The 26,144-nt window shown below is 29.4% G+C and overlaps 5 protein-coding genes across 19 annotated transcripts; 2 read left to right on the top strand and 3 right to left on the bottom strand.

Annotated features, from left to right (window-relative positions):
- Positions 1-343: 343 nt before the first annotated feature.
- purple (6-pyruvoyl tetrahydrobiopterin synthase purple) lies at positions 344-1,416 on the bottom strand. Of its 2 annotated transcripts, XM_033350973.2 has the most exons (4): positions 1,279-1,416; positions 843-922; positions 701-792; positions 344-646 (listed from the first exon to the last, which is right to left on the bottom strand). In XM_033350973.2, the coding sequence occupies exons 2-4, from the start codon at positions 914-916 to the stop codon at positions 363-365; spliced, it is 450 nt and encodes a 149-aa protein (XP_033206864.1). In that variant the 5' UTR covers positions 917-922; positions 1,279-1,416; the 3' UTR covers positions 344-362. The 2 variants fall into 2 exon arrangements, with proteins under 2 accessions (XP_033206864.1, XP_033206953.1); XM_033351062.2 differs by lacking the exon at positions 1,279-1,416 and having other exon boundaries at positions 701-780; positions 843-1,027.
- On the top strand, positions 1,135-4,366 carry Arp2 (Actin-related protein 2). 8 transcript variants are annotated; one of them, XM_033335642.2, is made up of 9 exons: positions 1,480-1,620; positions 1,736-1,846; positions 2,180-2,197; positions 2,633-2,650; positions 3,000-3,079; positions 3,146-3,281; positions 3,369-3,728; positions 3,799-4,077; positions 4,161-4,366. In XM_033335642.2, the coding sequence occupies exons 1-9, from the start codon at positions 1,573-1,575 to the stop codon at positions 4,329-4,331; spliced, it is 1,221 nt and encodes a 406-aa protein (XP_033191533.1). In that variant the 5' UTR covers positions 1,480-1,572; the 3' UTR covers positions 4,332-4,366. The 8 variants fall into 8 exon arrangements, with proteins under 8 accessions (XP_076475972.1, XP_076475974.1, XP_076475973.1 ...); XM_076619857.1 differs by lacking the exons at positions 1,480-1,620; positions 2,180-2,197 and adding an exon at positions 1,135-1,309; XM_076619858.1 differs by lacking the exons at positions 1,480-1,620; positions 2,180-2,197 and adding an exon at positions 1,249-1,338.
- Positions 4,367-5,489: 1,123 nt separating this feature from the next.
- cert (ceramide transfer protein) lies at positions 5,490-8,844 on the bottom strand. Its single transcript, XM_076619853.1, has 8 exons — positions 8,277-8,844; positions 8,056-8,175; positions 7,720-7,957; positions 7,305-7,588; positions 7,065-7,232; positions 6,554-6,982; positions 6,345-6,477; positions 5,490-6,253 (listed from the first exon to the last, which is right to left on the bottom strand). The coding sequence occupies exons 1-8, from the start codon at positions 8,547-8,549 to the stop codon at positions 6,126-6,128; spliced, it is 1,773 nt and encodes a 590-aa protein (XP_076475968.1). The 5' UTR covers positions 8,550-8,844; the 3' UTR covers positions 5,490-6,125.
- Positions 8,845-9,797: 953 nt separating this feature from the next.
- Positions 9,798-11,213, bottom strand: SsRbeta (signal sequence receptor beta). Its single transcript, XM_033350479.2, has 4 exons — positions 11,082-11,213; positions 10,504-10,648; positions 10,117-10,431; positions 9,798-10,031 (listed from the first exon to the last, which is right to left on the bottom strand). Exons 1-4 carry the CDS (start codon positions 11,102-11,104, stop codon positions 9,915-9,917), a joined length of 600 nt encoding a protein of 199 aa, XP_033206370.1. The 5' UTR covers positions 11,105-11,213; the 3' UTR covers positions 9,798-9,914.
- Positions 11,214-12,454: 1,241 nt separating this feature from the next.
- Positions 12,455-25,914, top strand: Hmgcr (HMG coenzyme A reductase). 7 transcript variants are annotated; one of them, XM_033349904.2, is made up of 10 exons: positions 15,782-15,933; positions 16,003-16,198; positions 21,512-21,722; positions 21,853-21,964; positions 22,303-22,390; positions 22,467-22,764; positions 22,846-22,997; positions 23,545-24,076; positions 24,172-25,412; positions 25,491-25,914. In XM_033349904.2, exons 3-10 carry the CDS (start codon positions 21,540-21,542, stop codon positions 25,612-25,614), a joined length of 2,730 nt encoding a protein of 909 aa, XP_033205795.1. In that variant the 5' UTR covers positions 15,782-15,933; positions 16,003-16,198; positions 21,512-21,539; the 3' UTR covers positions 25,615-25,914. The 7 variants fall into 7 exon arrangements, with proteins under 7 accessions (XP_076475966.1, XP_076475964.1, XP_076475965.1 ...); XM_076619851.1 differs by lacking the exons at positions 15,782-15,933; positions 16,003-16,198 and adding an exon at positions 12,455-12,593 and having other exon boundaries at positions 21,518-21,722; XM_076619849.1 differs by lacking the exons at positions 15,782-15,933; positions 16,003-16,198 and adding an exon at positions 12,455-12,593.
- The last annotated feature ends 230 nt before the right edge of the window (positions 25,915-26,144 follow it).

Genomic DNA, 26,144 nt, shown 5'->3' with positions numbered 1-26,144 from the left:
TTACTTATTTAAAGAATTTAACTTTGTACTAGCGTTTTTACAAAGAAAAAATATACACATTTTATATTTATCTATCTTAATTCGAAGATAGATTTATTCATTTTTTAAATTTGTGATATTAATCTAGTTATTACTTATTGTACAAATATATGTGATTAATAAATTAGTAAGGTCTGTAAAAATGCAATATTAAGATAGTGTACAAGATATTTATTCTCTTGAAGTGTGAATTAATATTGTAATATATTGTAATTGTAATTGTATTGTGTAAGAAAAGAGAAATAAAGGTAACATCGAGTTAGTGTTTTTCTTTTTATAACCTTGTTATTTAAATTAACATATGTTTAGACCAATTTAACATTTTATTTTTGTTCTCCTCTGTAAATAACAATATTTTTGTCAGTTTCGTAGATCTTGACTTCATATAAAAGATCTGAGTTAGGCATAATCCTTTTTAGTTCATTAAATATATATATAGCTACATTTTCAGTAGTAGAAACAGTATTTTTAAAATAAGGTACATCTTTATCCAAATTCTTATGATCCAGTTGATCCATTAACACTTTTTTCATAAATAATTTTAAATCTGATATATTCATGACCATACCTGTTACAGGATCTACAGGTCCACATACAGTCACTTCCACTAAAATAAAATATAATGAGAAATTGTGAACATTAATATAGCAATAATAGTTACCTGTATAATTATGACCATGTCCCCAATAGTTATTACATTTTCCATATATATTTTTGTTTTCTTCCTCAGTTAAGTTTTCACTGAAAAATATTCTTGTTTATCAAATAGAAAAATTTTATGTACAAAAATAATCATATAATACTTGTGTAAACGGTGACAGCTGGATATTACTTCTTTTCTCGTTAAATACGCGATTGGACGTTCCATCATGTACATGTTTCACTAAAAAGTATGGAATGCGATTTCATAAAGCATTAAATGCAGGAAAAGAATTATTGTGCAAGGAACAGCATAATTATAAAAAAGATTGTTCAAGGATAATGAGAATTTTTTTGATTACGAGAGCATTTCTTATAAAACATATTATTTTTTGTAAATATTTACAATACTATATCATTTAGTCCTTTATTTTTATTTACTTATTATTTAACCAGAATTCAAATATACGAAGAATTTTTGAACAGAAACGTTTTATTTGTTAAAGTAAATGATAAAAATAGATAACAACTTGCTCGGGAGTCGGGAAAGATTCGATTGAGCCAATCCGAGTAGAATAATTGTATATTCATTAGACTTACAGAACGACTGCCTTTGCGAGTTTATATCAAAGTGAGTGAGTTTACGTTAGTAATGTTCATGTAAGTTATAAATTTTGATTCTTTAAAACGAAGTAGCAAACATCTGTTGTTTTAATATGACTGTAATCTGATTATAAAGTAGGTGATTGTATTGGTCGCTGTTGCTTCCGAATCGTCATGCCGGTAACGCCCTAGATCTTATAACAATTAGTCATCTCACAGAATATGCAATATTTAATAAGTTTTAACATAACAAACATATAGTCCGTTTAAATAATAACATCATATTGAAAAATGGATAGCAAGGGTAGAAAAATTATTGTTTGCGATAACGGAACAGGGGTAAGGTTATAACTTTACTTTTATTTTTTGATTTCTATTTCGTTTATACCTTTTAAATTTATATTTTGTATAATTTTCTTTCTAAAAGTACCAAAGTAACATTATATTTTTATAGTTTGTAAAGTGTGGATATGCAGGAGCAAATTTCCCAGCACATATATTTCCATCCATAGTTGGACGTCCTATTATCAGAGCTGTCAATAAAATAGGAGACATTGATGTGAAGGTATATTTTTTAATTCTCCAATTATAGCAAATCAAATTTAGACTATTTATTGTATTTTCAATTATTTATTTAAAAAAGAGTTATTAATGTAATTTATGGATAATATTTGTTGTTCTATATTTAATATATATTCATTGTTATAAAAATATACTACTTATTTTCCTTAAATAAAATAAATCATCTTTCTTTCATATTTTGTAAGGAACATTAGTAATTGAATTGATTATATGATTTTTTCAATTTGGAGTTTGAGATTCTTTTATTTAACCATAGAAACAAAATCATAATCCATCATTTCTATGTTGTTTATTAATAAATTTACTTAATTTTCAGCAAGAATATTGTATTCGTGTAAGTCACTTCATAATATTACACTGTGTGCCCCAGAGTTTAAGTCTGATTGAAAACGCATTTCTCATTTATTAACCTTGTTTACTAACCAAAATTAAAATGGATTGTGCATATTAAAAGTAAGACAGATATTTTTAAAAGTATTGGAATATATAACATCTTTGTTGAAAACTTAATTAGTAACTATGACAATCATAACATTATATTTTTCATTTTGATAACTTATAATAAATTTATCCAATATATTGCTAATTGTTTTTCTATTTATTGGTATTGAATAAATATAAGAAATAAAATATAAAATAGAATATTTACAGATGTTATATTTATACTTATATATGTGTGGATTTTTATATATCTTATATTTTTGAGACCTACTTAATGTAAATTTTTGCATTTGTTAACTGATTTGTATCCTTACACTTGCTCTCATAGGATGTGCTTAACATGCCTGTAAGTTCATTGCATTTTTAATGTTAATATTTACATTTATCAATATTATGTCAGTACTTGACAAATTGGACATCTTTACAGTAATAGTTTCCATAAGTTACCCAACATTGATCTCTGAGTAAGAATCTATTAGTATTCTACCATCTCCTACTTTTTTATATGTTATATTAATTTAAACAATTAGCGTTATAAAATTTTAAAAAACTTGTATTTAATTTTATTCTCGATTTTTTCATAAAGGTAGAATGTATTAAGTTATTGAAATATTAACAATTTCTATTAACATGTTATATTTCATCTGATAATAATCTACATAATTACATATTTTCATTATGTTTCACATTAATAGGATTTAATGGTTGGGGATGAAGCAAGCAAACTTCGGTCTATGCTAGAGATTAGTTATCCAATGCAAAATGGAATTGTTAGGTGTGTATATGACCATATATAATTTGTACGTACTATGAGATATTTAATTATTTAAATATCTAATAGAAATTGGGAAGACATGTGTCATGTATGGGACTATACTTTTGGAAAGGAAAAAATGAATATTAATCCTAGAGAATGCAAAATTTTATTAACAGAACCACCAATGAATCCTATCACAAATCGTGAAAAAATGATTGAGGTAATATCAAGTTATCGTTATATATGATATATTAATAATTTAATTATGATACTCTTATTTTCTCAAATTATAATTGAAATATTGCAGGTAATGTTTGAAAAATATGGTTTTGCTGGAACATATATTGCAATTCAAGCAGTACTTACATTGTATGCTCAAGGATTGATTAGTGGTGTTGTAGTAGATTCTGGTGATGGAGTCACTCATATTTGTCCTGTATTTGAAGAGTATGCTTTACCTCATCTCACACGACGACTGGATATAGCTGGTCGAGATATTACAATGTATTTAATAAAACTTCTTTTATTACGTGGCTATGCATTTAACCATTCAGCTGATTTTGAAACAGTTAGAATGTTAAAGGAAAAATTATGTTATATTGGCTATAATATAGAAACTGAAGAAAAATTAGCTCTTGAAACAACTGTTTTGGTTGAATCATATACTGTAAGTGAATTTTGTAATGCAAAACAAAATTTATGACTGAAATATGTTTTGTACCTATAATCTGTTTTAGCTGCCAGATGGGAGGGTAATAAAAGTAGGTGGAGAGAGATTTGCAGCACCAGAAGCTTTATTCCAGCCTCATCTAATAAATGTTGAGGCTCAAGGAATTGCTGAATTAGTATTTAGTACTATTCAAGCAGCTGATATTGATATAAGAAGTGAATTATATAAACATATTGTTTTAAGTGGTGGCAGTACAATGTATCCTGGGCTTCCGTCTAGACTCGAAAGAGAGATTAAGCAACTTTATCTTCAAAGAGTATTAAAAAATGATACTTCGAAATTAAATGTAATTATAAAATATCTTATATTTTTTTCTCAATTTTTTAATGAATATATATTATTATTTCGTTACTCTTTAATATTTTTCAGAAATTTAAGATAAAAATTGAAGATTCCCCGAGACGTAAAGATATGGTTTTTATGGGTGGTGCTGTATTAGCAGAAATTACAAAAGATCGTGAATCAGTATGGATTACAAGAGAAGAATATGAAGAAAAAGGTCTTAGTGTATTAAAAAAATTAGGTTCTTATGAATCATAAGGAAAATAGTTATTGAAATATAGAAAAGAAATATACATTTTTTTATACATTTGAAATCGTTCCAAAGTGCAAAGCATATATATTTTATATTCACGATTGATTTATACCAAATTATTTCCAGTATATACAGGTAACAAGTATAATTAGAGAGGCATATAATGCAGTATCATAAGTTTTAAAAATATTAAGTTTTTAAATTAGAATTAATTTTATTTAAATACATTAACATATGATTGTATTGGAATTAAAATGTTATTAAATTTGATATAAATTGACTTAAATTTTGTAGACTATCCAACTATTTTTGGAGTATTGTATACTCCATATGTGTATATTTGCCATAACGCATATAGCATATTTGTGGATGATACATTGTAAATATATTGTTTATTAGTGCTTCAATCATAATCAATTAAATTGCAATCTTTTTCAATAGAGATACATCATGAATTACAAACAATTGTATGTCTATTTGTTCAGTTTACAATTATTTTATAATGTTCGAATTAAATATTGTACCTATAATTGCTCAAACTAGCAATTTGTTAATATAATGGCTAAAATTAAATAATTAAATTTGTAAATACAATAGTGAAATTTAATTTCATTATTTGTTCTGTTATCTCTTATGTATGGAAGTATGTTTTACTGAGTGATAAGCAATTTTTACAGAGTTGCATTTTTTGATATAGAATCTTTTTAATTCAAAATACTTTTTCACGTAATTGTTCGGAATTTTGGCCATTATTGTAAATCATAATAGTTTGTAAGAAACCAGAGAAGCATTTTTATACATCTCTCTATATCTTCTTTTAATATTTTTAAGCTACACTTATTGGAACAAAATTCAAATTTCAATGTTCTGATAGTAGAGCATATGAGGTATATATAAAAGAATTTTATATTTAATATGTATATATATATATATGATTTTTTTTTTATTTTAGTTGAATAATTTGTAGAAATAAATTTATTTCTTACGAAAATTCTATCACTAATTTTAAAACCTTGTACATATTTAATTGTTAAAACTGTACAGTAAATAATGGTTTTCTAATTATAGGAATGAAATAAAAATATTTAATTAAAAATGTGATTCTCGTTGATGACATCTCAACAATGATAAGGAATTAAATTAAAGTAACAGATTCGAAGTAATTACGGCAAATCTACAACAGTCTTTATTATGTTTCCCCATTTGACCCTTATACTGTGTATCAATGTGTACACATTTTATGTATAAATAAAAATAACAATATAATTTGTATCATACAGTTTCATGTTTAATTGGATATATAATATAACAATAGATAAATGTGTATATATTCAATTTGTTAAGATTTGTACAAGTGACTTGCGATAGCATTCTGTATAACAATAAAGTAACAAGCTGTTATTTAAAGAAGTAAATATAATTTACAAACAGTGCTTTAGCGCATGCGTCCCACGTTATAAAGTTATTTTGGAAGTGTATATAATACTTTTTTACGCTTTAATAAATCACTTTCAATGTAACAGTTTGTATCCTGTTTTACTAAGCTATGAATATATACATATATATAATAATATATATATTATAATATATATATATATATATACATCGATCACGTTAAGCAAATAAGAAAAATAGTATATAAAACACTTTCATTACTTGAGAGAATTTTTGCTTCCAAATTTTTATCTTTCAACTTCTGATTTTTTTCTTTGATATATTAGTACATCAAGGGCATGAAAATGCTTTGATGTAATAAATGAAAAATTGGATGGAAAATATGGAAGTTCTATTAATTATTCTTAAAATATAATTGGTTTATCCTTACACTGGTCAATACAAAAGTTAGTGAAACGTTTAAGGAACTTTGGATACTCCCTTTTATAAACAGCACGTAGAACAGATGCTGGAGCCCATCCACCAGGATTAACTGTATTCAAAAAAAGATAATGTTACAGATATAATAGAATATTACTATATCAATATACACAGATTAAATATATAAATGATATAGTACAAACCAACAGAACAATAAGTTATTTTACAAGTTATATTCTCTCTTTTTATTTCATCTTCATCTTTCGGAGGATCAATAAAAGTCTGACACACAAGGCAAACAGTTAGATAAACCCTTACACATTTTCCAGTATTTGGCTGTAAATATTTCATGTCTATATAAATATTTCATGTTATATATAAGTATATATAATTAAATTATATAAAATCTTACAGGATAATCAGCATGTTCTGTACTATGATTACAAACTATCCATAAATCATGTGCATCTGGATCTTGATCATCGGAGACTCGGCGCATATGTGACCAAAATAATGCGTCTCTCTGACTTGCTGGCCAAATTCGCTTATGCGTTTGTAAAAATATTAAAGTATCTTTGGAAATATTTTCAACCACAGTCATATCTTCAAGGGTAGCTTCCCATCCTGTCCTATACTCAGGGCTGAAGAATATTTCACAAACTTCATGACCAGTAACTCCTTTCACAACATGACAAGCTTTCAAAGGATCTACCACTAAACCATCCGCTTCTTCTTCGCGTCTGTACATTCGCATATCACCATCTTCAGCAAATAATTGCCATCCACCGGCTCCTACTCCAAGGCGCGCATAATGCAACTGTTCCATCGTTATTTTTTGTATCTAAAAATTATTATATAGATTGTAATTATAGATTGTAATTATTGTAATATAGATATGGCATACTTTAAAAATAAATAATTACCTCTGGCCAAAGTCTGTGTTTAACTGCTGACATTATCGGAGTAGTTAAAATTGAAACTGATTTTTGTTTCAAACGATCTCTTAGTTGATTTTCTTCATCAATTTTATCTAATCCAGTCTCTACTGCATCATAGAATTCTTCATCACAAAGAGCACTATGTGGACCTTCCTTAAACATTAAAATTTTTTTTTACTATGTTATGTTTTTTTAAAGATATTTTGTTAATTTATAAAATCGAACCTCATAATCTGGACCTCCATGAATAAGAACTCTAGGTCTAGGAAAGTCACTTTGTTGCATTGTAACTTGTTCTTTCAAAGCTTTGTAAAGTTCTTGCACTTTTCGTTTTCTCTCGATTTCTTTTTCCCATCTACGACGCCATGCATCTTCTCGTTGCACCATTAATTCAACACAGTGCTGTAATGTTGCTAGCACACCTTCACTCGTTGCTTTAAATGTTATTGCTTCACCTTTAAAGTCCACAGACTGTTCAGCTGGATTAAACATTGTCTCCACTTTATTTTCTGAAACAATTTTCCCATTCAATTAAAAGCAAAGAAAAAAAAAGTACTTATTTAAAAAATAAAAGAGAACATGAAACAACTGAATACATAACAAATGAATCTACACAAATGGAAATTATTAATTTATATACCTTTCGTGGAAATATTTTTAGCATTTTCTGCACAATTATCAAAATATTTCTGCAAAGTATCAATTTGTTTGATCAGAATATCTCTGAAAGTTTCAAGTTCTGCTAACTTCTCTTTTAGTCCTCTAACTCCACGTTTAGTGAAGCTACCTGCACTTGTAATAGATTGTGTATTTGATATAAGTGAAATAGCACTACCGTGTCGCTTCAAACTGTTTTCACTTCCATAACCTGATTCCGACTGTTTAAAGCAAACATATATATTTTTTAATAGAACAAAAGAACATTTATTAGATTTATCTAATAACTTACTTAATTTATATAATAAAATTTTAGTACCTTATAAGATTTCAAAACATCCACCCAACGCTGCTTTTCTTCTGGATTACTTGCTCTCAAATACCATACTAAGCAATCGTTTACAGACACATCGAATCTACATTCATCAAATTCGTGAGCCTAATAAAACAAATAGCATAGAGTAATATCATGAGTTTTTTACCAATTTTATCAGAGAATTAAATCTTATAGGAGACTGATTCCTTTATACCAATTCATACCTTAATATTAGCTTTATACAAGCTTATTGAACCTCGACATCCAAATCCACTGTCCTGCTCAGATTTGTAATAAGATAAAGTACCATCTTTGAGAACAATAAATCTAGTTTGCCAGCCATGTATATAATTTGTCCATTTGGATAATGTACCCTGAAGTTCTGGAACCACAACTCCATCTGAACCTTCTTCATCTACATCATCAGCATCTATCTCTCCTTCCATACATTCAATATCTTCGTTGGCAAGTCGAATCGTTTCTGTTTCATCGGCCATTCTTGCGAGTAAATCTCACTTTCAGAATCAATTACTTTTAAAATAAACTTAACATATCCAAATAATATCTTTAAAGTTACTCTAACGCGGGATAATCTATCGATAGTTATTCTACAGTTACAGTAATTTGAAAATTGCGAAGTAATTAACCAGTAATTGTTCACAAAATAAGTTTCAGAACATATTGATCGTTAATAATCATACGTATTGTTATATAAAATGTCTTATCAAATAAATGAGACATCAACAGCTTGTATTTTTCGGCAAATAACAAGACTAAGTGCCAAATAAGAAAATCAACAGTTTTATTTAAGCAGTATTTTCATGAATGTTATATGTGCGCTATAATCTTTCTTGATTGGTCATATTCTTGAAAATTAAATATTTTTAACATTCCTTAAACATTAATTATTATCTTTTTAAGCTACATAAACAATATTTTTCTTCAACTAATAATGGATAAGTAAGAAATATTTGAAATCCAATGTGATTCCGTTACTTTTTTAATAATAACAATTAAATTAACACAGTTCGATTAAAAGTAACGAATATCGATTTAAAGCATCGATAATTATCGAAGTATGTATATACTTGGTTTAAAAGTTATTTAGTAACGAATAGATTGCTGTAAATCCATATGAATGATGTAAACAAATCACGATTAAATTTGTATCTTTTAACTATTTATACAAAAATGATGTTGTCAAAATTATGTAAAAATATATAGATAATTTATTAGAAGACTAATTATTTGTCATCTTGTTTATGTTAATATTAAATGTGTGCAAGTATATATGTACATAAGAGAGTGCATATTTTGTAATATATAATCTAAGTTACATAATTTTATACATAGCAGAATATTAAATGATATAATGTAACTATAGTTCAAGAATAGGTTGATTATTTTACATATATGTACATGGTTTCTAGTTATGTAATTTATGTACATGTCATACATTCAGTTATTTGATATACATATGTACATAGTCTCAAGTAATAATGTAAAGAAATAGTAACAGGGATTCGTCATATCCTATTCCTTTATACAGTTGAACTGTTTTGCTATATAAAGGGAGGGTTTTATGTAATTTTTACATTATTTATTCTCAAAAATAAATAATATTTACTAATTATAAGATTATATGAACGTAAGATGTAATCTATAAATAAATAATTATTAACGAATAAGCATAATTTGTATACTTATAATCTAAACTAAGCATAATGATGAAGAACGCGCAAATGTAAATTATTTATAAATAATATTTATTATAAAATTAGATGTACAGAAAGGGGGGACAGTCGAATTTCTCATATTTGTATAGAAAAAAGTTTCTGTTGAATGACAGGATAAGTATATGATTAATGTTTTTTTGTAGTTTTAAGTAATTTTTCATATTTGCTTTTACTAGAATACCATAATGCAAAAGGAATAGCTAATGAAGGTAATGTCATCACAGCAAATGCAGCCCAGTCAACCTAAAATGATACATAAGTATTTTATATTTTATTACAATTAATACAATGCTTATATTGACTTACATAATATTCAGTAGTTACTTACAACATGTGAAGAAAATTGTTTATCATAATCTCTAAATGATACAATTATTGCTTCACCAGGTTCACTACTTGCGGCAAATTGTAAGTTAGGAGCATCTTCTTTGCGTTTATATAAAACTTCGGCTGATGTGAAGTTAAAGTATCCAAATTTACGTGGCCTTACAACAACTATATGACTGACATTTGTATAGGGTGGAACACGATCTATCCTTGCATTTAATTCTCCACTGACATGAGTGAAATGATCAGGATGGAAAGAATTATCTGTAATTTCAACTTCTAATGCAGCTGCGCTGCCAACGTTATACACTGTATACTATAAATGATAAATTCTCTATTAAGATAAAAATATTACATATACATAAACCATATTTATTTTTATACTTACTTTAATTACAATGTCCATATTTTCTACAAGGTATTTATTAAGTAGTTGTTTAGATATCAATAATCTTGCAGCTTCTTCTTCTTCCTCTGCATATGTAGTAAGAAGAAAAGCAGCAAATGCTATGAATATGATATGCCACTTCATGCTAGGATATTAACATTGAAAAGAACATTATTATTACTAAAAATTACATTGTTTATATTGATTAAATTCAATGTGTGTGTGTGTGTGTGTGTCACATTTTTAATTTATATTCTATCAACAGATATAAAATCTATACATAAAATTATACAAATATATAAATAAATGACTTTAATGATGATAGTTGATGATTCTTTTGTACAAAATTTATTGTAGTTATTAAATTACTTATTATAATTCGTAAAAAGTAGAAAGTTTTATATATTTCATTCATAAAAAGCCAGTAATTTACATTATTTAAAAGAGTAAAATATTATAGTTATTCATTATTGAAATATTCTAAACAAAAATAGCAAAGTTTTCTATTACATTTACAAAAGTCTCATGATTATAATGAATAGTTCTATAAGTTTTATGTATACAATAAAAATTGTTACCTTTTTGTACGATAGAACGTCATGTCACTCAAGACAGCGAAACGATTATTTCACTCGATCTGGAAGATACATTTGAGAGAAGTGCCAACAGTACACACTTTGATGCCACGTTTCGTCAAGGGAAAACACAGTCTGCTAGCAATTAACTTCCGGTATAGAGTGTTTAATAAAATGGCGGTGAAAATAAATTAATGTCTTGTGTTGTGTTTATTGTGTTTATACAAAAATTTTGTTGATGTAGAAGAAAGATTTTATTCATTTATAATATCATATGTAAAATATTAATAAGAATATAGAAATTGTATCAAATATCTGAGGCGTATCGTAAAACAGCAAAATATTACTTTCAGATGATTAAATTGATTTAATTTGAGAATTTTGTACAATATTTGTATTTACTTATACATATATAGTACTTAAACTTAATATTAATAAAATATTTTAAATAATGACTGCAAAAGTGTATCAACTAGATCAAGAACTAGAGGCGAGAGTTAAGAAAGGTTATGATTCTATATATACTACATGTGTATATCTTTGTCATGAATATATTTTGGTTGTTTCTGACACCTTATTTTTTTAATATTCTAGCAACTGAGCGTATATCTGAAAATATGCATATAGTTGCAAATGAACCATCTCTTGCGTTTTATAGACTTCAGGAACATATAAGGAAAGTATTACCTCCTATGATGGAGAAACGAGTAGAAGTGCTTGATCTTCAACAGCAACTTTTAGGTAGATGTTTTGATGTAGAGTATGCTGTAAGTGCTATTGATGCAATGAATGGTGCTGGAAAGAGTTTTGGAAACACTTTAGAATTCTTCAAGAATGCTATTTTTCTTAAACAACAATTGAACTATGAGGAACAACGAAGGCATAAAAAAGATGGAAATAGAGATTCTGTATATAAAAGTTTATCTGTACACATTCCTACATTAGATCATTTACCAAATGAAATATCTGATGTTGTCAGAGGAACTGCTAACAAAGTATGATGAATTATGTTAAATATTCCACAGAGATTCAAAAAACAAATTAAATTTGAAATGATAATTAAATGCATTAAAATATAATATTGTTCAGAAATATAAATGTAAATACCGTAAATAATTGATTAGACTACTAACAATTTATATGCCATAAAATAGGTGGGTTATGTGAAATAAAATTATTGTTATATTCTGAATAGTTGCATATGTTAACATTTTTGGATATTTAGAATATTTTAATTTACTTTAATTTGTTAATATTTGGCCAATATCGTTTAGAAAAAAAGTGTATAAACAAAAATTATCAGTAGAGATCATTTTAAGTTGTAGACAAAGTCCTATAGATGTCGTTATAATTTGTGTAAGAGAGAATACTGTTAAGAGGTCCAGTATTGGTGTACAGAATGCTAATTAATTTGTGAAATTGTAAAAAAAATATTGAATCATACATATTGGATATGCCAGTTATTAAACACTGATATCTACATGAAACGTATTTTATCTTCTAACAAGTTTTACGGTATGTTGATCATTTAGTACCCTCTTTTTCTTTTTCTAGGTTATGTTCGTTTGATATACAATTTTATTTTATTTTTGAAGATAATTTTATTGCTTATTAATAGTTTTATTATATAGTTATAGTGATTTTCTCAAAAATTATCTAGAGTATCTTAACGTTTTCATACTAATATGTGACAAAATGTTCGATTTCTTGATTAAAATATTTTACCACATTGACATAAAGTAGGACACTAATGTTGTACGTCTTAATTATTAAATTATCTGTTCACATATCAATGTGAAACAATTTATTACAATAATTGATATGTATGTGCAAGTGATAATAGAATATTAACTATAAAATAAAACAATTTTATGTAATCTTTTAATTAATGTAAAATTGTGACATTCTGGTCATATATATAATAGATATTTTTGTAATGAATAAGATTAAAATCTATACTTATGAATAAATAGTGAAATTAACATATTTATATGGTATATTTCTTGATATCAATAATAGTTAGGTAACATCAATCGTTTATATCAATAATTATGTAGTTTAATATTTGAAAATACCTATATAATTAATTCATGCATTAAAATTTTGCGAATTGCAATTGTGGTATACGTGGTTGTCAATATTAATATTGAGACTTAATTAAGTTAAATATAAATGTTTAATTCTCTGTAGAACTCTTAGTCAATTCATACGGAATTTTCAGACAGATTCTACAGATACGACAAATGAATATGCTATACGCGTTTAGTAAGAGAAATCGTTTAAATACAAATGTACTTCGCGATTATAAGCCAGGTATGCTGCATATCTTGTATAGGCTTCACATTATACTTACTAACTTCTGTATGGCCTTCAATTTTTTGCCTTTATAATAAATGTTTACAGATAGTTTTCCATATATTATACAATATGATAATGATTTGTATGACAACATCATTGAGATATTTGACGATTCTTCAATTTTCGAAAACGATAATGACTCTCAAATGAAAGTCAGTTGACTAAATGGAACTTTCTTAGATATTGTCTTTCTCTGCATGAAGTTACGTTTACTTATTCGTACAAAAACAAATTATATATTTTTAGTATAAATATTCATTTAATTATTTTAAATAATATATACGATACGTACATAAGTACGTATTAATCGATTATAATTGTGATCACGTAATACGATCCGCTAAATTCGGGTAAGATGACGGAGTTCGATTCTGACGAGGATGGCGTCTTTCTTGAAACGGAGTTGGCTACTTTTGTTGTATTTAAAATAGTTCCGAGAAGGAAGGTTTATGTTTAAAGCCGCTTATAGATCGGTTCCAACTAAAATGTTATTTACTTTTCATTCAAAGGCGATGTACGAAATTTGTAATCATCCTTCGCGTCGATATTTCCAATATGTACACATAAATGGATTTTCCATGGAAGCCAAGTGTTCTAGTTGTCCTTAATTTAGTGTTATTATAACATTCTAATACTGAAATTTTAATGTAGACCATTAGACTCTTTATTTACGTTTTTTGTATTCGAAAAAAAATATATATATGTCGAGTTATGGTTAGAATTTTGGGCGCGTAACAACTCTTCACGTGAATTAGCCATTGCTTTACAAAGCCGAGATTATATTTACACGTATATACAAGACTACTACAAAGTTTAACAAATAATAAGTCTAATGAATAATAAGTTTAACGAATAGTGAGTTTAATGAATAGTATGATTTACGAATAATAAGTTTAATGAACGCTATTAACAATGTTCTTGGGTTCAAACGAATCCACGGTCAATGGGATAACTCTTTACTAAGCGTAAACTAATTTTAGGCGTAAAACATGATTGTTGAAATGCTCGATGTGTCACTCCCCAAGGCAATCGCACAAATGCCAGCCTCGTGGAGATTTTTCTCGCTGTACGATTGCATTTGTTTTCTATACTCGTTTGGAAGCATCAAAAAGGTTCTAAACGCCGTTGCTAGGCAGTTTCTGCCTTAATTTTGATACATACTCGTTGGAAGCATCGAGAAAGTTCCAAACGCCGTTGCTACGCAGTTTTTGCCTGGAATTTGATTATTAATACAATGGTTGTCACATTATATCAGCACCTCCGAGGCAACATCACACGTGGCTAGGCCCGCTCCCGAGGCCGCATGCCGCCACAACCACATTTGTGGAAAAAACCATACAACCACTTCAGACCTCCGTTAGGCACAACGTCCATCCCGTGACCGTGGTTACGTTCGGCGACCAAATGTCACCTCGAGACCAATCTCGCTATCACAAATTTCGAATAATTACAGCCATGATAAAATCTAGGCTAGAGTACTAGAGGATGTTCCCAAAATTTCGAAGGAAAGGCTTCGGCTTTCCTTTCATCTCCGACATATATATTTCATATATCTATCGTACGAAATAAACTAAAAAATCTTGCACGAAATATAATCGTATTTTCGCATTTTATGCTCGTACAAAGTTTTGTATATAATTGAATTCTCGTAAAACATGAAACTCACATTTTCTAAGAATGGAGAACAACAAATCACATTAAATTTGTAAATTGTCTCACAAAACCGTGTCAAATCGTCATACGCAAACTTCTACAATGTTGTTAGAAAAGATTCACATTTTACATAATTCTTTGCACAGTTTTGTTTATCATTGTTACATCAATGTAAATTTGATATACATAGCTAAAATAAAAATTGATTTATCAATATTGTTTTGATTCATATATTCACAGAATGTATACTTAAAAATAGTTCGACCACTAGTGTGGCAATAACCAAGTGACATATGGATACATCCGTCACATCTAACAAAAGTACGAGTAAGTGTGAAAGAAATGAAATGCATATTGTTGCCCGATTTTCGCAATGATATGTGTAAGAGATGATTAAACGCGAAATTCCAGCGCGTTATCCCGGTAATTTATTAAAATTTGATTCGATTATTACGACGAATGCTACTTTCAAATTTCAAATCACGTGTAAAGACTAGTCTTCTCTAAATTATTAAACTACTAAAGACCAGATAATTCCTAATAACTAGACTACTAAAGATTCAGTATTATGTATTGAGAAAGAAGACACGTGCTTATGAAGGAAGAAAGGAAGGGGCACGAAAATAGTCGAACACGGTCGAAACTGATTCTGTAAGGTCGATCGGGACGGTCGAATGGATTCGAGCGTTAGCGCAGCTTTGTTTGCTGGTGAGCTTCGTCCTGTTAAGACTGTGCTTGTTCCATATTAGTTTCCTTCCTCTAAACTCGAAGTATCGAATAGTCTACCTTTATATGTGATTTTTAATCGTGATAAATTCGGTGGAAGTCTTCTTCCGTTGAAGAGGTAGTACTTCCGGAAACAAATTGTTTAATATTTTAATTAACAACTACTTTTTAATTGCATTTTTATAAGTCGAAGGTACACAGGAGTTTGACATAGTCAAATAGAAAGCCTTGCCGATTGCATATCATATTTTTGACACTATTTTATTTGACGTTAAAAGAAAATAGGGAAGAGTTGACAAGCACATACATGTATATATGCGATACTGAACCACGTGCGCAATACGTCAAGAGTTTCATCGAGTTGCTACGTGCACCTTAACAAGGTACGCATGTTCACATTTATTGCTATTGTTTCATTTGTGTCAGAAATAATGGAGTTAACGATACACAGTGTCCTGTTAAAACTTCCTTTTCCACCTACACGTCATGTTATTTGAACAATTACCGCGCAAAAGTTGTTCTGTTATTTAAAGTTATTTTACTTTACTTCTACATTATCATTAGTACTATATAACGTATGACTAAAGTTCCTAGTATCTTTTGTATGTTTATCTTTTTTAACTACCAGATTAAGTAATACACCTTATCCGTGTTATTCAGCGTTTGAAGTTCATATAGATAATTGATATAGTCTAATTACAGAGTATTTAAATTATAATTATAGAGTATTTAAAAAGTGTTATTTATTAACGTTTCAGCACCACGTATACTTACAGGGTAGTCTATATTTAGCAACTCGGAAATTTCCATATTGTATTAAGGATTCAGTTCATATTGTAAAAAATAATATCTTTTGCTTTGTACAAGATGAACAGAGGAAACGAATTATTTAACGCAGCTGATAAAGATAGACCCGATGATAGGATAAATCATCGAGATACATAGAAAACATAGACATATATTTAAGAAACTGAATGTTTTCAACAAATTTCGAGAATACCAGTTTAATATCAAAGAGTTTCCTTGAGATAATATTAGCAATGATTATAAAACTGATGAGATTGTGGAATAAAAATTGACAAGAGTACAGCAGTTAAATACTTTTATGAAAAATTATATACCAAGTCCCCTTGTAAAGAAGGTAGCATGGTGATATACTTTCATGTTCGTTATATTGTGCTCGATCATACTTTCTATTTATTTTACGAAGGAGTAATGCTTTCCATGGCTTTCACGTTTTTTCTTCTTTTCACTTTTTTGTTTTATAAGATCGTTTGAGAAAATAGAATAATTACAATTAAATAAAAACTACCGTAAAGTTATTGGAGGATAAATATTTTTGCTCAAGCTTGTTTCAAGATAGAACGAAACCTTGTGCATCGTAGACTTAAGTTCATCAATATTTGAAAATCCAAGGAGTGTATTTTCGCAAATAATGGTGATACTTCATTTTATTTATCGTAATCAAATTGATAGTCTGTTTTATTCTGTACAATATCAAGATATTCTTGAGAGATAAGTTGACTAGCTGGACGGTACAAGAGAGGTGTACAAGCAAATACGTATCTATATTACCGCTCAAAATACCGGGTACTTGCTCATCTTTAACAGAATGTAAATAATGCAATGATTTTATACAGCTGTACAAGGTGGTTTAAAAATCCTTACAATTTTTCAGACACTTCTAATAGTCGGACATTAAATGATTTAAACAAAAATTAATTGACTTTCAACTGACTACAAATTGCAATATTAAGAATTTCGCAAAAGATTTTACTTCGATGAAAAGTCGAAGTCATCTCCATTTTTCTTAAACGAAACAACACATTTTTTTATACATTATTCGATACATTTTTAATTCTCTAAAAAAAAAGCAAAGTATCAAAAGCAAAAAGTACAAAAGACCAAAAGGACCAAGGTAGTTGGGTCGAAAAATGATTAGTTTAAAAAATATTCTAACTTATGTTTTTGTCAACTTAATGTTTTTGTCAAAACTTCTATCAAGGAGAAAGAGACATAAAAACAAAGAAGTACTATACTATTATTCCTTGTTATTAATTTGTGTTATTAATTTGTGTTATTAATTTGAACGGTAGTATACTCCTCGCACCGTTTAACTACTTTTGATTCTTTCATAGTTACATCAATTTATGCTATGTTAATATGTAGTTAATATATATGTTATAGACGCTGATCGACATTGCAATGTGATTTCTAGAATGTTAAAATTATATACAAATATATGCTTTTAGGTTGTAATACTTTTAGGACACTTGTCACACTGATAGCACAAATATCGAGGCTTACATAAGATTCATGTTTCATTCGTGACCTCTCATTTATCATTAGGAATACGTAATTAAAAATATGTTAAGGTATCGATCAATGTCGACCACATTGAATAAGATGTTTTTCTATAACGACTAGATACAGGAAATTTATATTAGATGATTATAAATACGTTGTGGAAAATCAGAAATGATAGAGTAAATGCTTTCAACGATGGTTTAATAAGATCTACAGTCAGTCATGTATAAAGATTAACTGTCATTGTTTTGAACCTGTAGTGAAAATACATATGCATATTTAATTATGTATAATGTGTTTAATTGTATAATAATATATATCTATATTTAATTGATATATTGATGTATTATTATTTTAATTTCTGTTTTTGTAATATATATTTATATGCGGGTACGTGGCTACACGCGTATATGTGTATTAAAATACTTATTATGCACACATATATTGCATGTTTTATTATGTACAAAATTTTAAATTCCATGCCAGAATTTCTTCTTATTCTTATTCTATGTGCAGGATGTATGTTTTCATCCCTTTATTCATTTACAGCTTCATACATTTATATCTTTATACATTTATATACAGGTACATACCTAAGAAATTCTATTTTCTTTAGCACCGATTATTACTCGAAGCACTTATTCCACTGTTAGAAACTGCCTGTCATAAATAGGGACTCAGGGATTTTCTCTCTTTTTATCTTCTATACCAGCTTATGTCGATATTTCATAAATGAATTCCCGTGCAGATCCTTAGGGCGACTCCGTACCCTCGACTCCCGGTGCTCATGGGGTGACCACTTGCAGAAGAAGTTTTACCAATCATACTGAACTGAGCACTACCCTTGTAAACTAAAATGTATAAACAATTAATGTTAAAGCATGTTTCTACCCTGCCAACAACTCTCGTATGAGGAACTATAGGATCCTCATCTCGAGTAGTTTAGAGTTAGTGCATCAGTTAGAGTTAGTTTCTCGCTAGTTACACGATACTTAATCCGTTGTCGGCTCAGAATTCTTCTCACTTCTCACATACTTCTTTATATCTGCAAGTGATACTTCTTATTCTTTACCTTACGGGCTAATTATATTTAGCAGCCCTTATTTTACTGGTAAATACTTGTCAGCTTATCATTCCGGCGGTAAATAATCTTTGCTGCTACATCTCTCGAGCCTAGTGTCTTAAACAATATTCGTATTTTAATTCGTATAATTATTCATAAATAAATGGCTGCGTTTGCACGTGACAATATTTCCTACAGCTGAGGAACATTGCTCAGACGCAGCGGACGTTGCTGGTATCATTCAATCCTTCTTTATAATTGCTATTCTATTTCTAATCTTGCGATTGGTGTATATTTCATCGCTCATGTCTTCCACTATTCATAAAGGTCAAATATGCAGTATTCTTTCGTTATTATCTTTTAATGAGTGGCTTTCTTTATAGAAAAGTCACAATTTGCAGTGGTATCAAAACATTCAGAAGGTATTCTACCCTTCTTAATTTTGTACAAGTTATAGCTCTTATGCTATAGTTGTATTTATGTTCACTCGATTTATTATTAAATTTGATGTACATGTATGTATGTATAAGTGGTCCAACAAGTTTGAAAATGTTCAATAACATTGAAGTAAAGTGATTTGATACACGAGCTGCTCTTCTTCTTGTCCTAACGCCTGTTTAGCAATGTCTCTAAATGTTCGCGTTTTCTGACTCTAATGAGATGGCATTTATTGTACTTTGTGTACCGATGACCACAATTTTTTCAGTAATTTCTTTAGGGAGTATTTAGTTTATCAGCAAGACTTTGAGCTATGCAACGTTCTCCCGTTGTACGCAGTAGGTAAAGTTTAACCTTTTATGCTTCATTAAGAAATAATGATATGTGCACTACGTACAAGTGTATTTTTGTACGAGTCTGATAACGTATAGTAATTAATCTTGTAATATTCAAATTTTATACAATCGTAGGTATATATCCAAAGGTGACTTTATAATTCCATCAGATTGTAGGATTGAATGCCTCTGGCTTTGAATGCAATCAACGTCTTTTTTGTTTATTTATATCTGAACTGCCTTTTTCCCTTTTCTTCTTTTATAAGATAAACTTGCATTAGTTTGTCCAATATTTATGAAAGTCGTCTCATCATTTGAATTATAATAGTTAATTATATACTGTACTTTGTGTTTGGTAATTCATGAGCTCCAATATTTCATAAGAAGTTCATAAGAAGAAGCTCCTTTAGCATATATTACAAATGGACTTACTACTATTACGGTTTGTATATCTAAAATGGTCGGTAACAAATTATAGATGTAACTGTCAGAACTGAAACAATTTATTGTATAATATATAACAGTATACTGGTTAATTAATAGTAATTAATAGTAATGGTTAGTAATAGTAATTAATAGTAATGGTTTGTACGAACAGAAATGTTCTCTTGCGTTGTTGGAACGTTACCGTTCTTGATGCATATCCTTTCAGCTTTTGTTTTTGTGATTAAATTTCATTTTTTTTCCTATTTTACATTTATTTGTTTTGCATATATAGGAAATTGCGCATAATTAGTTCAGTAAACGCATAGCTGTAGAAATTTATTGCTTACTTTGAAATTATTTTTATCTTTGAAATGTTAATTAAGTTTCTGAGATCCTGGGATTTAATCACACGTTGTAGCGCTATAAAAACAATCCATCTATTTATTATTCTGATTCTAAAAATATTTCCTCTTAGCATTTGCATTCCGTTCGCCATTGCTTCGTGTTGTTTCATTTTTCTCCCGGCTGCAAGTATTCGAATATCAATGTCAAAGCGGTACGGGCGGAATTTCGGTTTTGTAAAAAAAAAAAATCGTGTTTCATTACACACATGTGGAGCGCGTAACGTAATTGAAAGTGTTATGATTATATGGAGCATTATTGACATGTGGAAGGAATGTTACCGTGTGACACTTTACTCGCTCAATCCTTCACTTATTTTCGCTGAAGTTGTTCCTTGTCTTTTTTTCATGTTTACGCGATCTGTTAGGTATCTTCTTCCCTCAGTTGAAAAGAATAAACGGCTCTACCTGTCGATTTTACCGAATATTTTCTGTAACAATAAATAAAGAACGCTTTCGACAAACGAACACTTTCTTCAACTTCACCATACACGCGGTATCGTCTTCTTTATGGTAACTCTATCTATTTTAGTTCCATTTTACAGAAAGAGAGACTTTATACATTTTTTTTACCACGAGATATAGAAATATCTTAATGTCCTACCTTAAAGTTGATCTTTATGGAGAACACGTTGGAGAAATGTTGAATGTTTAAATACATTATTTTAATATTTTATATTCTTTTATCATAATCTTATTCATAATAACATTTTATGTCATTTCAAGTCGTAGGTAGGTATCAGAAACAAAAAACATGCTGACACATCTGTTCGAAATTCACGGCCGGTTTTGTGCTGGGCACCCCCTAGAAGTAATTGTGACGACCTTCACACTCACAGCATGCATTCTGAACATGGAGACCGGAAGTGGATATCCTCGAGATAGTAGAACTCTTCCTTTGGCTTTACATTGTCGGCCCGGTAGATGTAATTTGGATGTAAGCAGATTTTGAGTAAATTTCAATTGAATTTTCAAATTTGAGTCGAGAAATGTCTTAACGATGGAAATGATCGTTGTAAACCTCAAAATTGCTTACACAATATACGTAATATATGACTATTTATTAGGACCTAAATGCAGCTGATATTATAGTCATGACTATAATACGATGTCTAGCTATATTATTCACCTATCATCAGTTTCGCAATTTACAAAAATTGGGTTCAAAATATATTTTAGGTAAGTGGATATATATAAGTTTAATTGATATTTCGGAAAATTGAAGATACGAAATACGTGTTTAAAGAAGAATCTAGGATAATTATGTATTGGCCGATTATTCATATAACCGGATCTTTCCACGGTACGCGTGAAAGCTTTCAGTGTCAGAGAAAGTTTTATGGAAAGTAATATCGTTTCATTCCGTACGACACGCGATGACACTTAATTATTGAATTCGCATAACATTTAACCGGGAAAAATGCGCGAATTAATTTTAAGTAACAAAATAATAAATAGAATTTATTAGCAGATATTAATGATAATAGTAAGAATACTTGAATGTAATGTTTTGACAGGTATTGCCGGCCTATTTACAGTATTTTCTAGTGTTGTGTTCACGTCCAGCGTAATGAATTTCGGACGCAGTGATATTTCTGATTTAAAGTAAGCCTTATTCGGAATGGATTGTAAAGTCTAGAAATTCCTTTAATTCCTATTGTATAAAGTTATTATTTTTCAGGGATGCATTATTCTTCTTCTTGCTTGTTATCGATCTTTCAAAAGCCGCTGTATTAGCACAATTGGCTCTAAGTTCCAGAAACAAAGAAGAAGTACGAGCAAATATTGCTCGCGGCATGTCGCTCTTAGGACCAACTATTACGTTAGATACTTTAGTAGAAACTCTACTTATTAGCATAGGGTCTTTATCCGGTGTCAAAAGATTGGAAATCCTGTGCAGCTTCGCTTGTTTAGGTGTTATTGTAAATTATATCGTTTTTATGACATTTTATCCTGCATGTTTATCACTTATTCTCGAGGTAATTTTTAGATTTCTGTGCTAATTGTTAAAATAGTTTTATGAATTGTACATTCTACCTCGTACTATTATTATATTTCAGCTTTCTCGTGAAACTAATGCTATGAAACCGTTAACTGCCGATAAGATTTTTATAATGCACCCATTAAACGAAGAGGATCAAAAGCCGAATCCGGTAGTAGAACGCGTTAAATTGATTATGATTGCTGGCCTATTTGTGGTACACGCTAACAGGTATTGCATTTTTGTTTTATTTTCTGTTTTCCATAATATATACGAGTCGTGTTTCCGTTTGAAATGAACTTTATGTTTTATACATCAGATAACAATAGAAAGAAAACTGACAAAAGTTATCACAAATCTGCCCCATACGATATGTATTTTTTTTTACTTGAGCATATTTCTTGTTTGACAGTTTCCTTATTCTTAACTTCCACAGGTCAGGTTCAACTTATTACACAGTAGCATAAATATACATTTGATTCATATTCAATGAATTGCAGAGAAGGAGATAGTATCTCTACGAGGTTTGGGTTTCTTTATCTCCTCGTATGTTAAGTTAGGAAACAGTGTATAACACTTCTGTGTCGAGTTAAAGATGATGATAATTATTAATATCTTTATAGTAAATTCAAGTGTTATTAAAATAGTACATAAAAATAGCGGCAGGTTAATCTATGTACATTATTGTATGTGGGAAGATACAATAAAATTAGATAATTCATAAGCTTAGGAAGTTACATCAATGTAATCGTTGACATAAAATATTTATTTATTTTAGTCGCTGGTCTTTCAGAAGTGACAAAAGCGAACCTACTGTAGAAAGAGAAGTATCTTCCGCGAATTCACATGTCATAGTGAATTCTTATAACAAGACAGAGAATTCATCCGAAGTGAAGAATTATTTAATGAATTGGTTGTCAGTCAGTGCTGATAATATCGTGATATTGATACTCCTTCTTGCGCTCGCAGTTAAATTTATTTTCTTCGAAGATAAAGGAGACATCGCTAAACAATTACGATCCAAAGTAGAAGACGATACAGAAGAAAAGGTTGAAAATGAATGTGTGAAAGGAAAAGAAAATGAAAGTGAAGATGTGAATGTGCTTAGCATCAAGCTGCCATTCAAGCAAAACTTTAGTAGAATGCAAAGTATCTCTTTTCTTTCTAACATACATAATTGGAGCGATGACAAGGAAGACCAAATAGACGAAAAACAATGTAATATAGATAAGCGGGACGATAAAAATCTGCCTCCAGAATCGAAAGTTCCTAGGTCCTTAAAAGAATGTCTCGAAATATACAAATCTGATGTAAGTAAAGGTATTATAAGTATATATATCCCAATTTATTTTTGAAAATATCGTTAATCTATATTTGATTTTTAAATATATTGTTAAATTCATAGCTTGGAGCAAGTGGGCTAACGGACGAGGAAATAATTCAATTAGTGAAGAATAAGCATATAGCCGCGTATCAGTTAGAGAAAGCAGTTGGTGACATGGAGCGAGGTGTTGGAATCAGACGTCTTATAATTGGAGAGGCGGGAAAATTTCTCGATACTCTCCTCGATTTACCGTACAAAAATTATGATTATAGTAAAGTATTAGGATCCTGTTGTGAGAACGTTGTAGGATATGTGCCTGTACCGCTTGGAATTGCTGGCCCACTATTAGTCGATGGTGAATTATATCATATACCAATGGCTACAACAGAGGGATGTTTAGTAGCATCTACAAATCGTGGTAGTAGGGCATTGTTAAAATGCGGTGTAACAAGCCGCGTAGTTGCTGATGGAATGACTAGGGGACCAGTTGTGAGGTTTCCAAATATCGTTAGAGCAAGTGAAGCTATGGTATGGATGCAAGATCCTGAAAATTTCAAAGAAATGAAGGAGAATTTTGATTTAACTAGCAGATTTGCAAGGTTGACGAAGATTCACATACGCATTGCTGGCAGGCATTTGTTTATTCGTTTTGTGGCTACTACTGGTGACGCTATGGGTATGAATATGTTGTCTAAAGGTACTGAAAAGTCATTGAACACGGTAAAGGAACATTTCCCCGACATGGAAATATTATCGTTAAGCGGTAATTTTTGCACGGATAAAAAACCAGCAGCAGTAAATTGGATTCAAGGTAGAGGTAAAAGTGTTGTTTGTGAAGCAGTGGTCCCTGCAGATATTGTTACTAATGTGCTGAAAACATCGGTTCACGCATTAGTTGATGTGAATATAAGTAAAAATATGATTGGGTCCGCCATAGCTGGCAGCGTAGGTGGTTTTAATGCGCACGCTGCAAATATTGTAACCGCAATTTTTATCGCTACGGGTCAAGATCCTGCACAAAATGTTGGAAGTAGCAATTGTATGACTTTAATGGAACCATGGGGAGCAGATGGTTCAGATCTGTATGTATCCTGTACAATGCCCAGCATAGAAATTGGTACTATTGGAGGTGGAACTGGTCTTCCTGCACAAGGAGCATGTTTGGCTATGTTAGGTGTTCAAGGTGCACATACTGATCAACCTGGTGAAAATGCTAGCAGATTAGCTAGAATAATATGTGCCACAGTACTTGCCGGCGAATTATCATTAATGGCTGCTCTTACAGCTGGTCATTTAGTCAAAAGTCATCTTAGGCACAACAGGTATGTCTATAAATAAAATAATGGAAAGCCCTAAAAGAATAATATAAAATGAATAAATAAAACAAAATTTTATTTCAGATCATCTACCGCAGTAACAAATGCGATAAGTACTCCCCAAGATACTACAGGAATTAAACTGTCTGTGCCAAATATGTTACTGCCTGTACAAAATGTATGTAAGGAGTTCATAGAGAAGTCTTAACATTAATGCTATATAAATGAGTTCATCTTAATCTGTACCTAGAATACCTTGTATTGAACGGTTGGTTATATGTAATATGTAATATTTTTTGTGTACATGGAAGAGCATAAACCAAAAAACTAAATGACTAATAATTTGAACAAAAGTGCAACGATAGAAATTTTGAATCAAATCCAAGAATGAATTAAATATGTTAAAAGTTTGATTTTGTTGGAAGTAGGATAGTATTTTAAATGTTATGAAATATGTATACTTAATTTACAATGAAATATAAAGTTGACAATGTTTGTATGAAGCTAATATGGTGAAATGATTATTTTTTTGTAGAAATAGTTATATTTTTACATAGTAGAATATTAATATTTAGCTGTAGTGACTTAGCTAGATTATCATTGAAAACATGTAGAATATTCAGAGTACAATCAAATTGTTTTCCATAATTAAGAAAAGTATATATATATATATGATATATATGATATATATATATATATCATTACAGTACTATAACACAAATAAAAATTATTAATTAT

The sequence above is a fragment of the Bombus vancouverensis genome, chromosome 7 (assembly GCF_051014615.1).
Source record: "Bombus vancouverensis nearcticus chromosome 7, iyBomVanc1_principal, whole genome shotgun sequence".
Taxonomy (NCBI): domain Eukaryota; kingdom Metazoa; phylum Arthropoda; class Insecta; order Hymenoptera; family Apidae; genus Bombus; species Bombus vancouverensis.
This window is presented reverse-complemented; position numbering and strand designations above follow the sequence as displayed.